This window comes from Spea bombifrons, chromosome 1 (assembly GCF_027358695.1).
Source record: "Spea bombifrons isolate aSpeBom1 chromosome 1, aSpeBom1.2.pri, whole genome shotgun sequence".
In the NCBI taxonomy this organism is placed as follows: domain Eukaryota; kingdom Metazoa; phylum Chordata; class Amphibia; order Anura; family Pelobatidae; genus Spea; species Spea bombifrons.
Window position 1 is genome coordinate 19,508,205 of NC_071087.1, and position 17,059 is coordinate 19,525,263.

Below are 17,059 nucleotides of genomic sequence, written 5' to 3' on the forward strand. Positions count from 1 at the left end.
AAGATATAATTGGGGTTATGGCCCATCTGGAGGGCAGGAAGAAGAGGTGATGACATTATAGGGAGTGGGAACATTTTCTAAAGATACCTAAAAGCAGGATTGTTGGGGTTTACAAATAGTCAGAGAAGGTAATCCAGGTAAAACTATAATAAAGGGCAGTCGAAATAGGAAAAGCCTTTTGAGACATTAATAATGTGTGTGGAGAACCGTGCATTGCGAACAAATGAAAAGCAAAATCTTTTTCTATGTTAAATTGAGATTTTTATTTACTTCGCTCCCTTTCACCTACACTATATGACTAAAGGTTTTAAATGTGCTGGACGTTACATTCCAAAACCATAGGCGTTAATACGGAGTTGGCCTCAGTGTTGTATGTAGGTTTTGTGAGTAGTAACTTTAGTAGTGAGTAGTAATTTTAACTCTATAATATGTACATAAGAACTAGGTCTTCTTGTTATCCTCCCCTTTCTCATTATCTCTTTCATTTCTCTTTATCTCAGGTTTCCTCATCTTCTCCCTACCACTCCCTTTCGCCATTTGTTGCCTCCCTGGCTCCATGATGGGAACTTGCTGGTGGTTACTGGTTTTGCAGCTCACCTACCTGCCTAAAAAACAGTTGAGCGCTCCCACTCAATCATTTGTATAGGTAGCAGCGCTTTATATTTTTTTTGGGCAGTCACGCTCACCAAAATCATTGAGCGGGTGGGCTCAATCCTTCTGGCAGGTAGCGGTGTCCAAGCAGATGGGAGGGGGAGTCTCTGGATCAACACTTGGCAGTCTCGCTCTAAAAGGGTGCGTGGTGACTTGTTTAGACGTTACGGTACTAGCACTTACATTAGACTGGAGCTGATTTGACAGGGCAGAAATTTCAAAAACTGACTTTGTGGCAGTGGTTACATCATATGATACCATGTTTAAAGTCACTGAGCTCTTCAGTATTCTTCTGCCAATGTTTGTCTATGAAGATAGCGCCTATGTTCTTGATTTTATACACCTGGTAGAAACGGGTAAGTCTCAAACACCTAAACTCTATAATTAGGAGGGTGTCCATGTACATACAATGCATATCTGCAACTTTACTACCCTAATAAAATTTTTGGTTTGCATTTGCTCAACGTAGAATAAAATGTTTCATATACTTTTCAATTCAGACAATATAAAATGTTCCCACCTCTCAGTTTTGTGCACCTTACGTGGTTTGTATTTACGCCGATATTGTAACTTTATTCATAGACTCTATTTGTTTTCTCAAAATAAAAATTATCCCTAATAAATTACGTGCTTTTTCCCACTATCCCCATCATGGATGCAAATACATGAACGGATCATATATACCATGATTCATGCAAAGACATGAACAGATCCTATATATATTCTAGTTTCCTTGCCACACAGGAATATTTTCAAGTGTCATTAACCCTCTTCAGACATAATTGATCCCTTCCCTGTCATCCTGTTCACAAACCACTTTGTATTTTTTTTTTAATTCTCACTTGACACATCAATGGGATTTAAAAGAAATATGTGAGTTTTATTAAGTTACTTTGATGATTTAGAATATATTTGAACTAAAGTGCCACATAATGACTCTATAACCTGTTCTCAGGCAAAGACTAAAACTCTATTCCATGGATAATATATACATTTTTATTTGTACAAGAAAATGTGGAATTAAGTGAATAATGTTTATTATACAGAACCAGCTCTGCTTGCTGACAAATAAAACTATGCTGTCTAAATAAAAAACTATGCTGTCTATGCTGACAAATAAAACTATGGGCTGTTGTTTATAGAGGGCAAAAATGGGTAAGAACATGGTCCACACAACCATCATGAGAAAAGCACTCATTTTAGAGATTTTAGATTTTTCTAGGGAATGAGCATGTGTCATGGTGGCAATTACTGAGAAACTGTGTGACCTTCTTCCCATTTACCATATAATAAAGCCAATGCCAGGTGGAGCCCTGAAAAAGTCAGCATGAGCCCTACAACACCCTGGGATTATCTTGTCTCTAGAGTGCTACACTTGAGTTGAAAATGAGTTGTGTCATTTTTGTAAATCCTACTGGACCTTTGTAGGTTTCAAGGTGCTAGGAGACCTAATTAGATCTTAACTATGGAAAACTATTTCTCAAAACACATTTTCACCCACTTTATTAATTAAGTATACCCGTCCATTCTTTTAATCGACAAACTAACCAATCATTGTCTCCAGCCAAAGTGTATTACACTTCAACAGATCAAGGGGACCCAGTGGGTGGCCTTATCTGTGAATGAATGTACAATTCTCAATATCATGTTAACTTAAAAAATTAATTCCAGTGTGTTCCTGTATATGATGGCATCATAGCAGCAACACAGAAAATGCCTACAGCATATGGCTAACATCCTGAGGCTAAACATCAACATCCATCAAAGGACAAGTTCGGTCAGGCATAAAGAAAGAACATACTTGTGGCTGAATGTACACCGGTGTTTCTTCGGTGGAACTGGCAGTTATTCACATTTTTAACAAAAGGCTATTGACCTGAATTTGATAATGTTGTTGATGGGTTACTGGCTCTTCTTTCCTTATAGCAGCATACCAACAGTATGTATGAATATACCTAAATCTTGGGTGATTTTTTTTTTAACACAATAAAAAGGGTTTTGGAGCCAGTGGTTGGGGCGAAAGTGTTCAAGCATGTGCTCTGTTCTTGTGCTGTTTTAGGGTCATATTTATACTCAATATAGTTTCTATAAAAAATAATTACGTTTTGGCTACATGAAAGATGTGAACAAATGATTGCTTGCACGACCTCCAGGCAAGGAAAAGGCGAATCAACACTACCTCCACATACCTCCTTTGACAAGATTACTTAATGCCAACACAAGTGTATCTGTATCTAAAATATCCACTCATTGATTGTCAGATATTTTGGAATTACTACTGAACACTAAACAAGCAATTTAAAAATGGCTTTGTTTTGGATGGCAGATACAGGTGAAAGGTGTTTTTAATATTTAAACAGCTAAAGTCACATATCAATCCCTCCTTATCCACTGTACATTTCACCAGATCCTATGTTATTCCGTCAGATATTCCCAGTGGTACACTTGGTACACTTGATTCCTGTCTATATTTTCTGTTTTCTAGCATAAGACTTAGCAATACATACTTTCATATAGTAATGAAAAATACCCTAAAATGCCTTCTCCAATTTATTTATTATTTAATTCCATAACTGCAAATGTCCGGACATTAAAAATTTGGTAGCTTTTCATATGAAAAAAAACCTTTATTCATGCTGCATTTTTTTAGAGTGCAAAACGTTCAATTCCAAAAGCCCACTTTAAAAAAAAATATTCCATTGATCTATTGGCACAAGTGATCCCCCCATCAGGTGACCCTGGAGCTTTGAAATACAAATCAACGTAATACATTTTAATCTGTTTGATACACTCAAAGGACATACAATTACACGTAAGAATATATTGTTCTATATCACACCTTATAATATTTAAAATTCATTGTTCTGGCTTTCATCTCATCTGTGATGCTCTATGATGCCTGCTGGGCTAAAGATGATATATGATGACCGTGCATGCTGACATACAGCACATCAGCAAACTTAGTTAATAATGTTCTTTGCAGGCAACCGCACATCCATTCAGAGACCCAGTGGACAGATGAGATCAGGCATATTCCACATAAATGTATTTATATTTGTTAAACTTCAGCACTTGCAAGAACGTTTTTGTGAAATAAAAAGAAGGTAGCTATAATCCCACTATGACCCACTGTGCCTTGAAATGTAAGGTTCAAACAAGCTTCACATGGATAGGCATGGCAAGCACTTTGGGGTTGGTCAGAGATACTTCAATAGCTTAAGAACAGCTTTTACTGATTAGATTATATCGGACTATTATTTCCTCCACAGGAAGATTAAACAGACTGACCTAAAAAGCAGGCTTGAAATTCTTTGGAGCACCTCAACAAACGTGTGTAAAGAGACGACTCAATGCAGGTGCACGTTGTCAGTGTTCAAAACTACAAAACAAGGGTTTTTTTTTATTTTACCTGGACAACGGTTTAGCGTTAAATTACCATATGCTATAATATTTTTTATTATATATATATATATAAATTATTTAAATATCTGTATATATAAATGTTTAAAATGTACACACACATATACATTTTTGGGGCAACACATTTGGTTTGGATGAAATTCAATGAAATTCAGGGGTGGCAGTTTTGATTCAGGCACAAACTATGTTGCCTGGTGCCCACATTCACTCTCTCACTCTCTCATTCTCGTTTACTCTCTGTCAGGCTAATCTCTTTCAGGCTAATCTACTTGGTTGTGGAGCAGGTCCTTGAGGTCTGACATCAGTGAAGGAGTTTGCTGTCCAAGGTACAAGTAACTTGTGTGGCACGTGTAGCTGAGTGCAGGACTCTCCATGGATTCAGGGACCATGGAGGGTAGTATTGTGGCTACTGTGCAGCGGAGGTTGCAGCAGTAGCCACCCAGCAAGATCAATAAAGTCAGTTAGCCAGTTCAGGCTACTAATTTAATGATAAATTAATATGGTTGTGTTTGTTAGTTTGTTAAATATGTAATAACATTGTTGCAGTGTTTACATTATTCAATATGCCGCTGTGTCTTTACTATAGATAGGTTGATGACAGTTTGGCATTGCTTTGCAATATTACTAACATTGTAAAAAAAAAAAAGTTAAATTCTCATTTTCAGTTTAGTTGTTGTTTTAGCATAAATCCAAATTACTCATACTTTTGCAAATTTTGCAAAAGGATTCGATTCTTGCTGTTATAGTGCTTACAAGAAACGATAATTACAAACAGGACAACCACTGAATGAAAGACCATGTCCACATTCACTTATATGTATTGTGAACTAAGCAGCTAAGCAACAGTCAGTTCTTTGTTTAATACCAAAATACAGTACACAGTATCAGGCTAGCAAGCCAATCCAAATGGTCTATGATTATAACAGCCCCAAATCAAAATTACTTCAATACTTTTGTGTCTGGGCGGATAGACCCAAGGTGATGGCAGTACCCCTACCTCTAAACCAGGGGACCGTGATCTACTCCTCTACCCTGCTGCTGATCAGGCCAATTACAAGGGATATCTCTTCAACTGGACCATTACATCATAGTGGCTGTGCTGAGCTGACATAGCCTCCATAAGATGCATTTCAAGGTGCTGCACACCTTTAAGACATGGAATACCATGGAACATCACTATTGGCATAATTACCTCCTGATGACAGAGGCCATGAAGGGGCAGTTTGGGGCACTGCCTGGGTCAGGCTTAGGGCACCTCAGGAGGTAATTATGTTTCTGCCAATAGTGATTCTCTCCAAACAAAACATGCATTACAGAATTATATGTGAAAAAAAAATCTACCTCTAGTCCAAAGTAATATTTCCCACCACAAGTAATCTGTGTCGTAAAAAGGGTCGCAATTCATTTAGGTTTTAAACATCCACACGGCGGCAGTAAAGTAAAAAACATACTGATAATCTGATCATTTGCAAACATTGTATCTCTTACCCCTCTGGCCCCTATTTATCCAGATTTTTTTTTTTTAATTATAACCCTTTAAAAACAACTAATAAAATGTATTTTTCATTAAAATGAGAAAAGTAAGCAAAAATATATGGTTCAAATTTTGTTTCTGATGTATGTTCTAGCATTTCATGTCGCTGAGAAATGCCAATGCACTTAAGTGCTCTCCAAGGACAGAATCTGAAGCGAAGAAAACTCTTTTGATTTATTTTGGTGAAACTCCACTATCTGTGAAAGCAAAAGCTGCGTCAAGATAAATGAAACATATGAAAAAAAAATTGATTAACTGTCTATTGGTTATGACACAAGGTGTTTGGAGGAAATATGGAGAGATATCACAAAAAATACTGGGAAAGAAAGGTAACCATGGATAGGATGGTGGAGAAAGCATGTAAAACCAGTGTGTACTTAAATAATGTAGATGAAGTTCCATATAATTATATAGAATGAGAGCGTGCACTCATTTAGGCAAGCTGGGCTCTGTATACCACTTGCGTGCCAATTGTTTTACCGGAAGCCACAAGATATACCAGATTACATTGTTATAAAGATATATGAGGTATAAGAAAATGTTTTTATGATAATTGATACAGGGAACTCGGCAGTCGGCATCTTCACTGCATTAAAAGGCGTGACGTGCCTTAAAAGACATGGAGTGCCGGGATATAAAGATACGCAGGCAATGGAGGCTCCACTGAGCTAGTGTAAATGGGCCGGTTGGACTGTAACTAGGCAATAGAGCGATCTGCCGATCCTAGGCCTTGGATACATCACTGAATTGATAAAAGTAATTTCTCCCTTTTACTGTTTGTAAAAAGCAGTTCTGGGTCTAGTTTCAGCACACGAATGTTTGGAAGAATAACGGCTGATGCACCGGGACTCCCCTTTTACTAGCCCTACGTAATAAGCCATCTTTGTAGTTTTTATGGTGTGATCTTGCACTAGAAGGGGTAGGAGTCAAACAGGTGTTATACTTGCATTGATTTCCCATTAAGACCAGGGTCAATATTTATACCTGATAAAAACAAACCAGCTTGATATAGATGAAGCCCCATCCATTAAAAACAAACAAAAAGGTTTTTTGCTTCCCATATGGTGGTAATACACACGTCATTAAATATGGATTTTGCTATCAAACAACATGCAGTAATATTAGATTTTTTTGCAGAGAACAGTCTGCCGCTGTATAAAGTCAATCAATAGTTAAGTTGCAGGAGAGCCGTAAAGAGGACGATACGCTTCGGGAAAAAATATTTTGTTTTAATTTAGAGAAGAACAGCAGGTGAACTACTTGAATTTATATTGAGTGATATTCCCATAATGATCCAGAAAACAATTCTGTGACATAAAACTGGGCCCTTCCATTTTCTAAATCTGTACCTATTTGGCAAGAACTCAATTGTCACCGCTGCTGATGGGCCTTGTACTTTTCATACAATATTCGATGTCCCCTCCATTGACCATGAGGCAGGGGGCATGACTGCTTGCCTATGCCATGGAAATTGCTGGCAAGTGGCAACAATTTTGTAGGAGCTATAAATGCCATGGAGGAAGCAGGCTTAGCTCATTTCAACCTATTGACAATACACAGGACTTTTTTTTACTCTCCGTCTACTCCTTGGGTTGTGTTTTTTCTCTTTTCTATTGTTTTTTTTCTGTGCTTAATGGAAATCTTCCAATTACAAAATGGTTATGGGAAGTCAACCTTTTGTAAATAAAATATACACTATGCAAGCTTTGTGGTCTAAGTAGGTAAACTATCAAATTCCGTCGATTAATTTGCATAATTGTGTTTACACGTTCATGTGTCATTGACAGGTTAGCCACAGGTCTTCCGCTACTGACACGGAGTATTAATGTTAATCTTATTTGCAATATAATCCTTCTATGGAACCATTAACTACAGATTATGCTACTCGACACGTCCATCAGGAACACGTTTTTGGGTACAGTTTGTTTCTAATGGTAAAAAAAGGGAATATCAGACAACAGATTATTCACATTTAGTTTTTTGATTATGCCAAAAAAACTTGGAGAAGGTTAGAATCTAACATATATTTATCTCAAAATACTGGACAGGTCTTTGTTTTCTTCAAATTAAACAGATAGTTATAAGAAAAATAAAGCTTTCTATGCAAAGAAATACATTTAAGGGAACATACAATGTTTTAATGCTTCACAGTGATGTGTACAACCCCTACAGTTACTTCCAAGACATATCTCAATTGGGAGCTTCATGCCAGCTCCTGTGTGATAAGGAGACTAATACTGAGCTTTGTACTTGAGCTTTGTACGGACCTGGAGAGACACCGTGCTGTGCAGTCAGAAAAAAAACCCAGCTAATATGAAATACTTGGATGACAAGATTACACACAGTGTGCAGACAGAGGGATACAAAGGGTTGGGAGTGGAATTGTGTATAGTTCTGGAGCATAACGGGCAGTCGAGAAACAGAGAACCCAGAAATGAAGAGTATCAGTACTAATGTGTACAGTACTGTGGAAAATTATTGGTTTCTTCCAGTATTGCACTTAAATGTTTCAGATCAACAAACTCATTTTAAAATAAAACAAAGATAACCAGAGTAAACACAAAATGCATTTTTTTATTATAAGTGTATGTACACAAAGAAAAAAAGTATCTAATCCTACTTGGTCCTGCTTTGTAAAAAAAAGTAATTGCCTCCTTAGATACTAAATCAACCAATTAACCAAATGTAATTGATAACCGGGTTAAATTTCACTAGCCACAGAAAGGCATGGTGTTTGCCAGCCCTGTTTGATTTAGTTAACGAGAACCTGTCTTGCAAAGTAAAGTAGGCTAAAAAAAATTTTTGATGAACTCTTTACTCTCAATAAATGAAATCATCATTTAAAATTTGTTGGATGCTCTGAAATATAGATAAGCAAAAAAAAATAGAAGGAATCGGGAAGGGGCAAATAGTTTTTCACACCATTGTATTTTTGCTTAATAAACATACTGTTATTGGGAACCTTGTAAAAAGAACCCTATAATAGTTATTATTGTTATTATTATTATTATTATCTTTTATTTATATAGCGCCAACAGTTTATGCAGCGCTTAATACAATACATAAATAAATTCAAGGGATATGACAAGACAAGAATTAACAGACTAAGACAAACCGATACATTAGGTGGAGAGAGTCCTGCTTACAATCTTGAGGGTTAATTACACATGGTAGCGACTCACTAATGGCGGTAAACAAATGGCTTTAGTTATGGTCCTTATAAAAAAACATAACTGCTAGAAGATAAATATATTCTAAATTAAATCCCTGCTTAAGCAGGGATTTCAAATCTAGGCAGAAATGTAAATCGTTATGCAGGATATTCATTAATGAAGTAATTTAATACTTAGTTTTTAAACCAAATATTTTTTAAAAAAAAAACTGCAATCGATGAAACGAAAAGACAACAAAAGTCACAAAGCAAAGGTACTTTACACAACTGAATTTAATGAGATAAAAAAGCTGTATGACAGAGGTCAATATTATCATGTTAATCCGCTACACACTAATAATGCATTGTATGTAGAATATAGATACGAGATTGCTTTACATTTTTATGTAATAAATCGATTATGTAAATATTTAATTTTAATATTTGGTTAGAACTTGGATAATAAAGGTATTATACTCCCCACGATACCATCACATTGATGCGATATTATTTTATTTCTAGTGAAGTCTTTTTCTTTTTTTATTATTTTGTATGCTGGCGTTGCAATTTGTATAAATAAGTGCAGGCAGGTTTTATTTTATTGTGAGGAGATAAAAGTAATATCTTTTGTTCATCTGTTAAGATGTTTTTGTGACCTGGACTGAATGTATTCAGAGGAGGAATTTGTTCTCCTGTTAAGAAACTAAATCTATTAGCACAGCACTACAATTCACTGGGAAATTAAGTTATTCTGTCTATTCTAGGGAACTCGGGCAAGTTTCAGACAGAGGGAAAAAAAAGAATATGGTAACATAACTAACATAACATGTTCTTCAGACATGACCCGGCAATTTAGAGCTCTGGTCAACATACATTCACTAAAATGGGCAGCATAGATAGCACTTACAAGGAACATGTAATGGATCACAGCATAAGTGCCTTGAACGTGAAACATCAACTCAGCATGAAAAATTATACAAAATAAGGGACAGCACAACCTTAAACGGATAAAAGGCATACACATTCTGATTCCCGGGTTACTGCTTGAATAATAAGTACACAAAACGAAGCAAGAATTCAGCACATACCCAAAGAGTACAATTCAAAAAAATTCAAAGGCTTAAATATAGGGGATACGTCACATATATTGGTTAGCCCACCACTACATCAATGTATCCTATGTTTGGCAATCTAATTGTTTTTATATGTCATTTTTCGTGGCTATACTGAGCTGAACATGAACTCATTACCCTGTCTCAGGGCCGGCCCAAGACAAAATGCCGCCTGGGGCGAAGTTTAAAATGCCGCCCCCCCCATTATCTACCCTTCCTCTCCCTCCCTGCCGTCCCCCCATTATCTACCCCCCCCCTTGTACTAACCTTTCAGCAGTCCTGCGGCAAGTCTCCCTGCTCGGTCTCGGTGCCGGCTTGTAATGCATTACAAGCCGGCACCGAGACCAAGCTAGAGGGCTCGCAGAGGAGAGAGAGGGGCACCGAGCTCCATTGTCGGGCCGGCCCTGCCCTGTCGTCTACAAACCAATCAGCTTTTTTTTTTTTTTTTGCATTCCAGCATCACTTCTTAGTAAACTACCTTTCCTCTACTCACCTCTTCCCACTATCTGAAGCTCAACATCTCCATGATGGAGCTTGTGGTTATTTCCCTATTTCCTCTGTTTCTTGCTTTGGTGTTATACTCCACTTGGCTCTCTCTTTCACATCATAGCCAGTCACTCACCAAAACCTGACACCTTAACCTGGAAAGTGTCTCCCAATTTTCTTTTTTCTTCACACAAGACACTAATAAAATACTAATTAGTTTTTTGGATTAATGCCCCCTACTTACTGGCCTCTACCTCTGCTACTTTTTACCACTCTAACCAATCCTGGATACCTCTGCCAAATTGCCATAATAACACCATCTTAGAAATCATAAAATTGTTTGCTGCATGATGTAGTAGAAATTGTGATTTGCACTTTGTGCTCCTTTTTAAAGGTTTCCTTCCACATTATATTTACAGAAATGAAAATATAGCACCTTTATTTAAATAAGCATAGTCTAGCACTTAGGGAAATGATAGAATATGCTCAATGGAATATAAACATACCATGAAATCACCTAATCATACATATTTCTTAGCTGTTTTTTTTCTAAAATGCTGTTCGCATATTGCGACAGAGTTTATTAGATCTTTTCCTTTTTATGTGTTAAATATATTTTTCATTTTACTTTATGACAAATTAATTAAATTACTGTAGCGATTTGTACAATTAGAATTCCACGATTAAAGCAATTAAATAAAGAATGATTGCATCACTTTATGCAGATGCAGCAGATGTTATTGCGCCTGCCTCATTACCCTGTTCCTCCAATGCATTGCAATGTATAATCCAATAATATTACAAACTGTGTTGGCTTTTTTCATGATCATAATGTACAATCTATTGAACGACCAAGAGTCATTAAGAATTGATACTGCTGTTCAGAACTCCAGCTGGTGAAGTGCAGTGTGTGAAATTTATTATCTTTGTATTAATCCCAATGTTTTTTTCTCCCCTCAACTATTCTGTTCTCACTTTTACCTTTACAACTGGATTCCCAAACTACTTCCCTATAATATGTACTTGGAACCTTTGCTTGAATTGTTTTATATTTTGTTAAAATAAGCCTAAACTATAATGCTGTGTATATTGAGAATCTCCTTTCATACAGAATAGATTTTGGGGTCATTTTTATAAGGTGTATTAAAATATGAAATATAAGTAGTTTTTAATTGTTTTAATAACAACACAAGTGTGTAATATCAGGCCCAAGCATCTCAGGCCGTTACCTGGGAAACACATGTAGCACATTTTCCATGTTACATAGTTGTTAACAGTCCCAGTGTAGTCTTGACTATCGGCTGTGTTGGCAAATATACAAATTACAAAACTAGAAAGATACTATGGGCAGAGAATGGCATAACGAGAGCATCGTATGACTTTGCATGCCCGTGAGTGTCCAGGCGTGGTTCCTAGGAAAGTACAGCCGGTGTACGGTTACCTAACTGGTATTCAAGATACACTTGTCTTAAGTAATGAAATCTATTCTCTAATTAAGATTTCTGCCCTATGCTTTAAAGTATAGATTGCACTGCCAAATGAAGTTGAGACACACAGTCAATACCAAAATCATTGAAAATGAATTACGTTAGAGAAGTGAGAGCATTGTGGAGACATGCTGGTGCACATCTATCTCGTCTGCAAAAGACGAAAACCTTGGGAAGTATAACATCTATGCATTTGCTGAAATGCATGTCCACAGAATTTCTTTCCCAACGTATAAGTCCTGTGCCAAGGGTGGACCAGAGGCAGAATAGGTGGGCCCTGTGAGGGAATTTCCACTAGGAGTGGGAAGTGCCCCCTCTTGCCCCCAAGCCACCCCCCCCCCAACAGGTGTCCATCTTTGCAAAAGTCATTTGTAAATATATTATTAACACCTATTTCATTCCTTAAAAGTCCAATAAAACATCACTGTAAAGAGCAAATATGATATATGTTGCTGGGTGTACATTTCTTTCTCAGAGATTCATTTTCACATCCACATTAAATCAGTATATATAGATCATCGTAAGATGAAATAGAACTGATTTGCTTAATTTCATTATATTGTTGTTAATCTTTATGGCACAAGAAAACAGGGTAGCACTTTATCGTGGAACTGAGCTGCTAACATTTCTTGCATACAAAGTGTAAAATACCCTTAAATAATGTTTAGTAATAATCATTATGATTTGCATTTTTCATATATAATGTTCAGTAATAATATGTATGATGTCATACTTTTCAGAGGCATTAGAGAATATGAGACTTCATACACTATATTGAGTTGAAGTATGTAATAGAAAAAATAAAGAAAAAACTGATATAAAATAGCTACACATATATGAAATAACATACAATAAATCGAATTTCAAAAGAACTGTTTTGAAAAAAAACCTTAACAAAACACAATATATGAAGTCACAGTTTTTTCTTTGCTAAAGTTAATAGAATTCAGTGCGATGTGTTCTTATTTTAACACTAGGTAAGTTTTAGCACTGCAGTCATAATAAAGCTCTATAAATCACAATGGGAGTAGTTCTAGCATGGATGTGAGTGCCAATATAAGAACAGTATTAGCTCATCCCTTTGTGAATTTTCTGTATTACTACATGCTGTTATACATCAGATTATTAGGTGAAGTAACATTGCCCTCTAGTGTCATAAGTGCTACACTGCGGCCCTTACACTAAAAAACACATTTCTTACAAATTCACAATGAGTGCATATATATGTTGTAGGTATTTTTTATTTATTATAATTATTATAATTTGTCTAGAAACTATATTTATCTTGGTTTCTGCTCATCTCAGTTGGGTGGTCATTGATTCTGTAAAATGACCACTAGGGGTAAAAGATTAGGGAATGACGAGAGAATGACATTAATTAAAACTGGTATACATTTAGCAGTTCAAAAAATGTCAGAATTAGTTTAATGAAATAGGAGGTTGTATTCTGGGAATCATTTACCATTTGCATGCAATAGAAATGAAGGAAAATCACATAATCAGAAAAAGAGAATGTGCACATTAAATGCATTATTGCCTTTGCAAATGTACGTAAAAACATTTTATCCGGATCACCTATATAATTAAAGGCATGCCTAGGTATGATAATGTTAAATTGGGTAATGGAGAAGATACATTTTAGAAAAAGGGGAAGGGTGGGATATGTCAAAAACAAAATAACTTGTGGATTAGATAAATGTGGTAGAGTGAGAATGTGATAAACCCTTGACTAGACCTTAAAATAGAGTCCTAGCTAAACAATCACAAGCAAAACACTATCGTAAACAAGACAACGTGACCTCTAATTGAAAAACCAATTTCAATGCAATTTCAATGCAAGGAAATCTCTCTCTCCCCAACTACAAAAGTTGGACAATTTGGAAGCCCCTCAGGGACAATGCCAGAAAATGCAGACTGTCCCAGAAAAACACCGGGACTATTGGTAGATATGGGCAACGTCACATCATCCCCTGCACAGAATGCCTCTGCTCCACCAGTTTTCCAACACAGTTGGGTATATAGTTAAATATGTGCAAGGAAACTCTAAATAATAGGTCAGTCTAGCAGAATACAGTACATTCACTAAATAAATGATTTCACAGATATTTAACTTTAGAACAATAAAGAACAAGCAATAAGTACCCATCCTTTTGTGCTTCTTACACACAAAACCTCTTCAGTGATTTATAGTTTTCAGTGCTTCTCTAAAGAAGCAATAATAATAATCCATAATAAAGCATTTTACCTTGCTTTTATTTTACTGACAAGCAATAACAAGGACATTATGTAGGAACATACCTGTTTGCTTTTACTGAGCCATAATTTGTTTCCACTTATCATAGTAAAAATTTTATTTTTATAACCTTTCAACTCCAGGTATCCGTTTTTATCGCTGACGTTAAGAGTTGGACATTTATCGGGCTTGGATTTTAATGCATGCCGTAATGTGTTAATCCAATCCTGTCTGTCTCCTAAAAGCAAAACAGCAAACAAATTAAAGATGTTTATAAAGATGTAGGTAAAATAAATCCAATGCATTGTAATTACAGTAACGTGCAAATGAATTTGTTGGGCATGATATACAACTGGAAATCTATTTACTGTAAAAAGCAGGCAAACTGTACCCAACGGAACTCTGCAAGACAACTTAATGCAGACTAAATGGGAAAATTACCTAGGGGTTGTTTTGACCTGCATAATAACAGGGATTCACTATTTGTGTCTTTTCTATGGTAAAACCCAAGAACCAATGCACAAACATAAAATAAAACTGGGTTTATTCACTGAGAAGCTTAATGGTCATTGAGGTTACATGACATCTTATGCTAACACACGCAAAGCATCTTATGTACTAACTCATCTTTACTGTCCACCCTCCTGGTACCCAAATGGTACCTTTTTATGAATTCATATATGCTTATGTTTCTATAACTTAATCCCTCTCCATACCATAGGACAAGAGTTGTATACAGCGATATTGACATTTTCCTTTCATAATTATTTTTTTTCAGAACCCTATTTTTTTTTACTCATTCATTCACCTTAGAAGGGACTTTGAATCTTCCATGTTGCTGCTACTTCAAAACCTAAAGCTATTTCACAAAAAATGCTTTCTTGTATTTATGTTTAACAGTTCTCAACAGAACAACCTCAATTCACCAAAAACACTGCTTATATCCTCTTGTTTGCTCATAATGTTGTGTCCAGCAGTGCTCTACCCACCTACCACTTACAAGACAAATGCATTTTACGATAGTCTTCATATATCTTCATATTTCCCTTTTTACAGTGAGCTATAGTTTTGAAAGCTCTTACCGTCTTTTTCTACTCGGAACACAAATGTCCTTTGGGGTGTTATTATTTCAAATTTGTTCTCCCCCACCATTTGAATTCTTGAAATGGCAGACACAGAAATCTTCCCTTTAGAAAACACATCCTGAAATTTAAATACAGAAACTATTTAATCTATTATTGTATTGACACGATGCAAGGTGGAGTTCGAAGAAGCCATTATTTCTAAACACACTGCAATAATAAACATGCCATCAGAATGTTTATATTCAAAACACACTCAAATTTCCCCCGACGTGAACAATTCTGTAAATTCATTGAGTTCCTAGGAGAATCAGCCTAATCATTACAGTGTATTCCAATGTAAAATAAACCACCAGCTGCACAGCCCCCATATGGACTATATCCCCCTTGGCTTGTGCTCCGGCCATAGCCGTCCCTGCGAAGGCTACCATCTGCTCTAGTGCCAAATTTCCAAGGGACCCTACACCAGGTCAGGATAGAAGACTAGGGAGGGTAATCATAATGATTTGCTTAATTTCAGAATAGTGTGTGTAATCTTTATGGCACAAGAAAACAGGGTAGCACTTTATCTTGGAACTAAGCTGCTAACTTTTCTTGCATACAAAGTGTAAAATACCCTTAAATAATGTTTAGTAATAATCGTTATTATTTGCATTTTTTTCATATATAATGTTCAGTAATAATATGTATGATGCCATACTTTTCAGAGGTATTAGAGAATATGAGACTTCATACACTATATTGAGTTGAAGTATGTAATATAAAAAATAAAGAAAAAACTGATATAAAATAGCTACACATATATGAAATACCATACAATAAATCGAATTTCAAAAGAACTGTTTTGAAAAAAAACCTTAACAAAACACAATATATAGAGTCACAAATGTCCAAGGGACCATACCAGGTCAGGATAGAAGACTAGGGAGGGTAATCAACAGCTAATATTATATATATATATATATATATATATATATATATATATATATATATATATATATATCAAAATAGTGGCCTGCCATGTGGGGCACCCAGTTTAAGTAATGATATATGTCGCCACTCCCCTAATAGCCTGACAAACTGCCTCTAGCAAACCTAATCCCCCAGAGTAGATCATACCTAGGATCTAATTGAGATCATCCCCCTAAATCCCCCTCCTCTTTAACTAAATAATATATTTGCCTTGGATGTGGGCCCAGTCATGGAGCCCGTACTGATAATGCTTACCATACAGGGCTGTACTGATGTATAATATCCTTAATTAACTGTTTCCATAAATAAAGTGTTCCGCGTTAGTAAACTGGTTGGTGGGTCATTCTCTTTGGTAGCTGGCACAATTCAAATATAATGATATCTAGAAAATATTACACTATACAGTATAGAGCTACATGGTACGAATAGGCTTTCTCAAAGAAATGACACACACTTTCTATCTCACATTTTAGATTGCATATCACATTGATCTCCATACGATCTGTTATTTTTCCATCAAATATCAACAGTGCGTAGCCATCTACTAATCTGTTGAGGCATGTTTAACAATTTAGCTCGCTATAAGCAAAGACTCTACATCAGTATTGCTTTGAATTTTAATATGGGATTTGTCACTTTAAAAAACAGTCAAGAAGGCAAGGTGCTATAAAATTAATTATATACCACAGATGATAAAGAAAAGAAAAAAAACTAAAAAAAAAATAATGCCTTATTTATCATCTGAATTGTACCTTGTCTTCTAATTCAGTGAAATAAGTAATTCTAGTGCAAACCTGCATTGGTTTGATGTGCAGTGAAAAAACACCAAATGAATGATTAATTGACATGATAACGCTTTAATATCATATAAACTTCTGTATAAATTTTACGTGAAAATAGCATGCAAAAAAAATTGCAATTTTGCATTCAC

The 17,059-nt window shown here is 35.8% G+C and overlaps 1 protein-coding gene across 1 annotated transcript in view; it reads right to left on the reverse strand.

Moving 5' to 3' along the window:
• ARAP2 (ArfGAP with RhoGAP domain, ankyrin repeat and PH domain 2) overlaps positions 1 to 17,059 on the reverse strand; it is a 103,045-nt gene that overhangs the window by 66,014 nt on the left and 19,972 nt on the right. Inside the window, exons 7-8 of the mRNA XM_053458355.1 lie at positions 15,157 to 15,277; positions 14,140 to 14,312 (exon numbers count right to left, since the gene is read on the reverse strand). Of these exons, the coding sequence (XP_053314330.1) occupies positions 14,140 to 14,312; positions 15,157 to 15,277 (294 nt within the window). The remainder of the gene's footprint in view (positions 1 to 14,139; positions 14,313 to 15,156; positions 15,278 to 17,059) is intronic.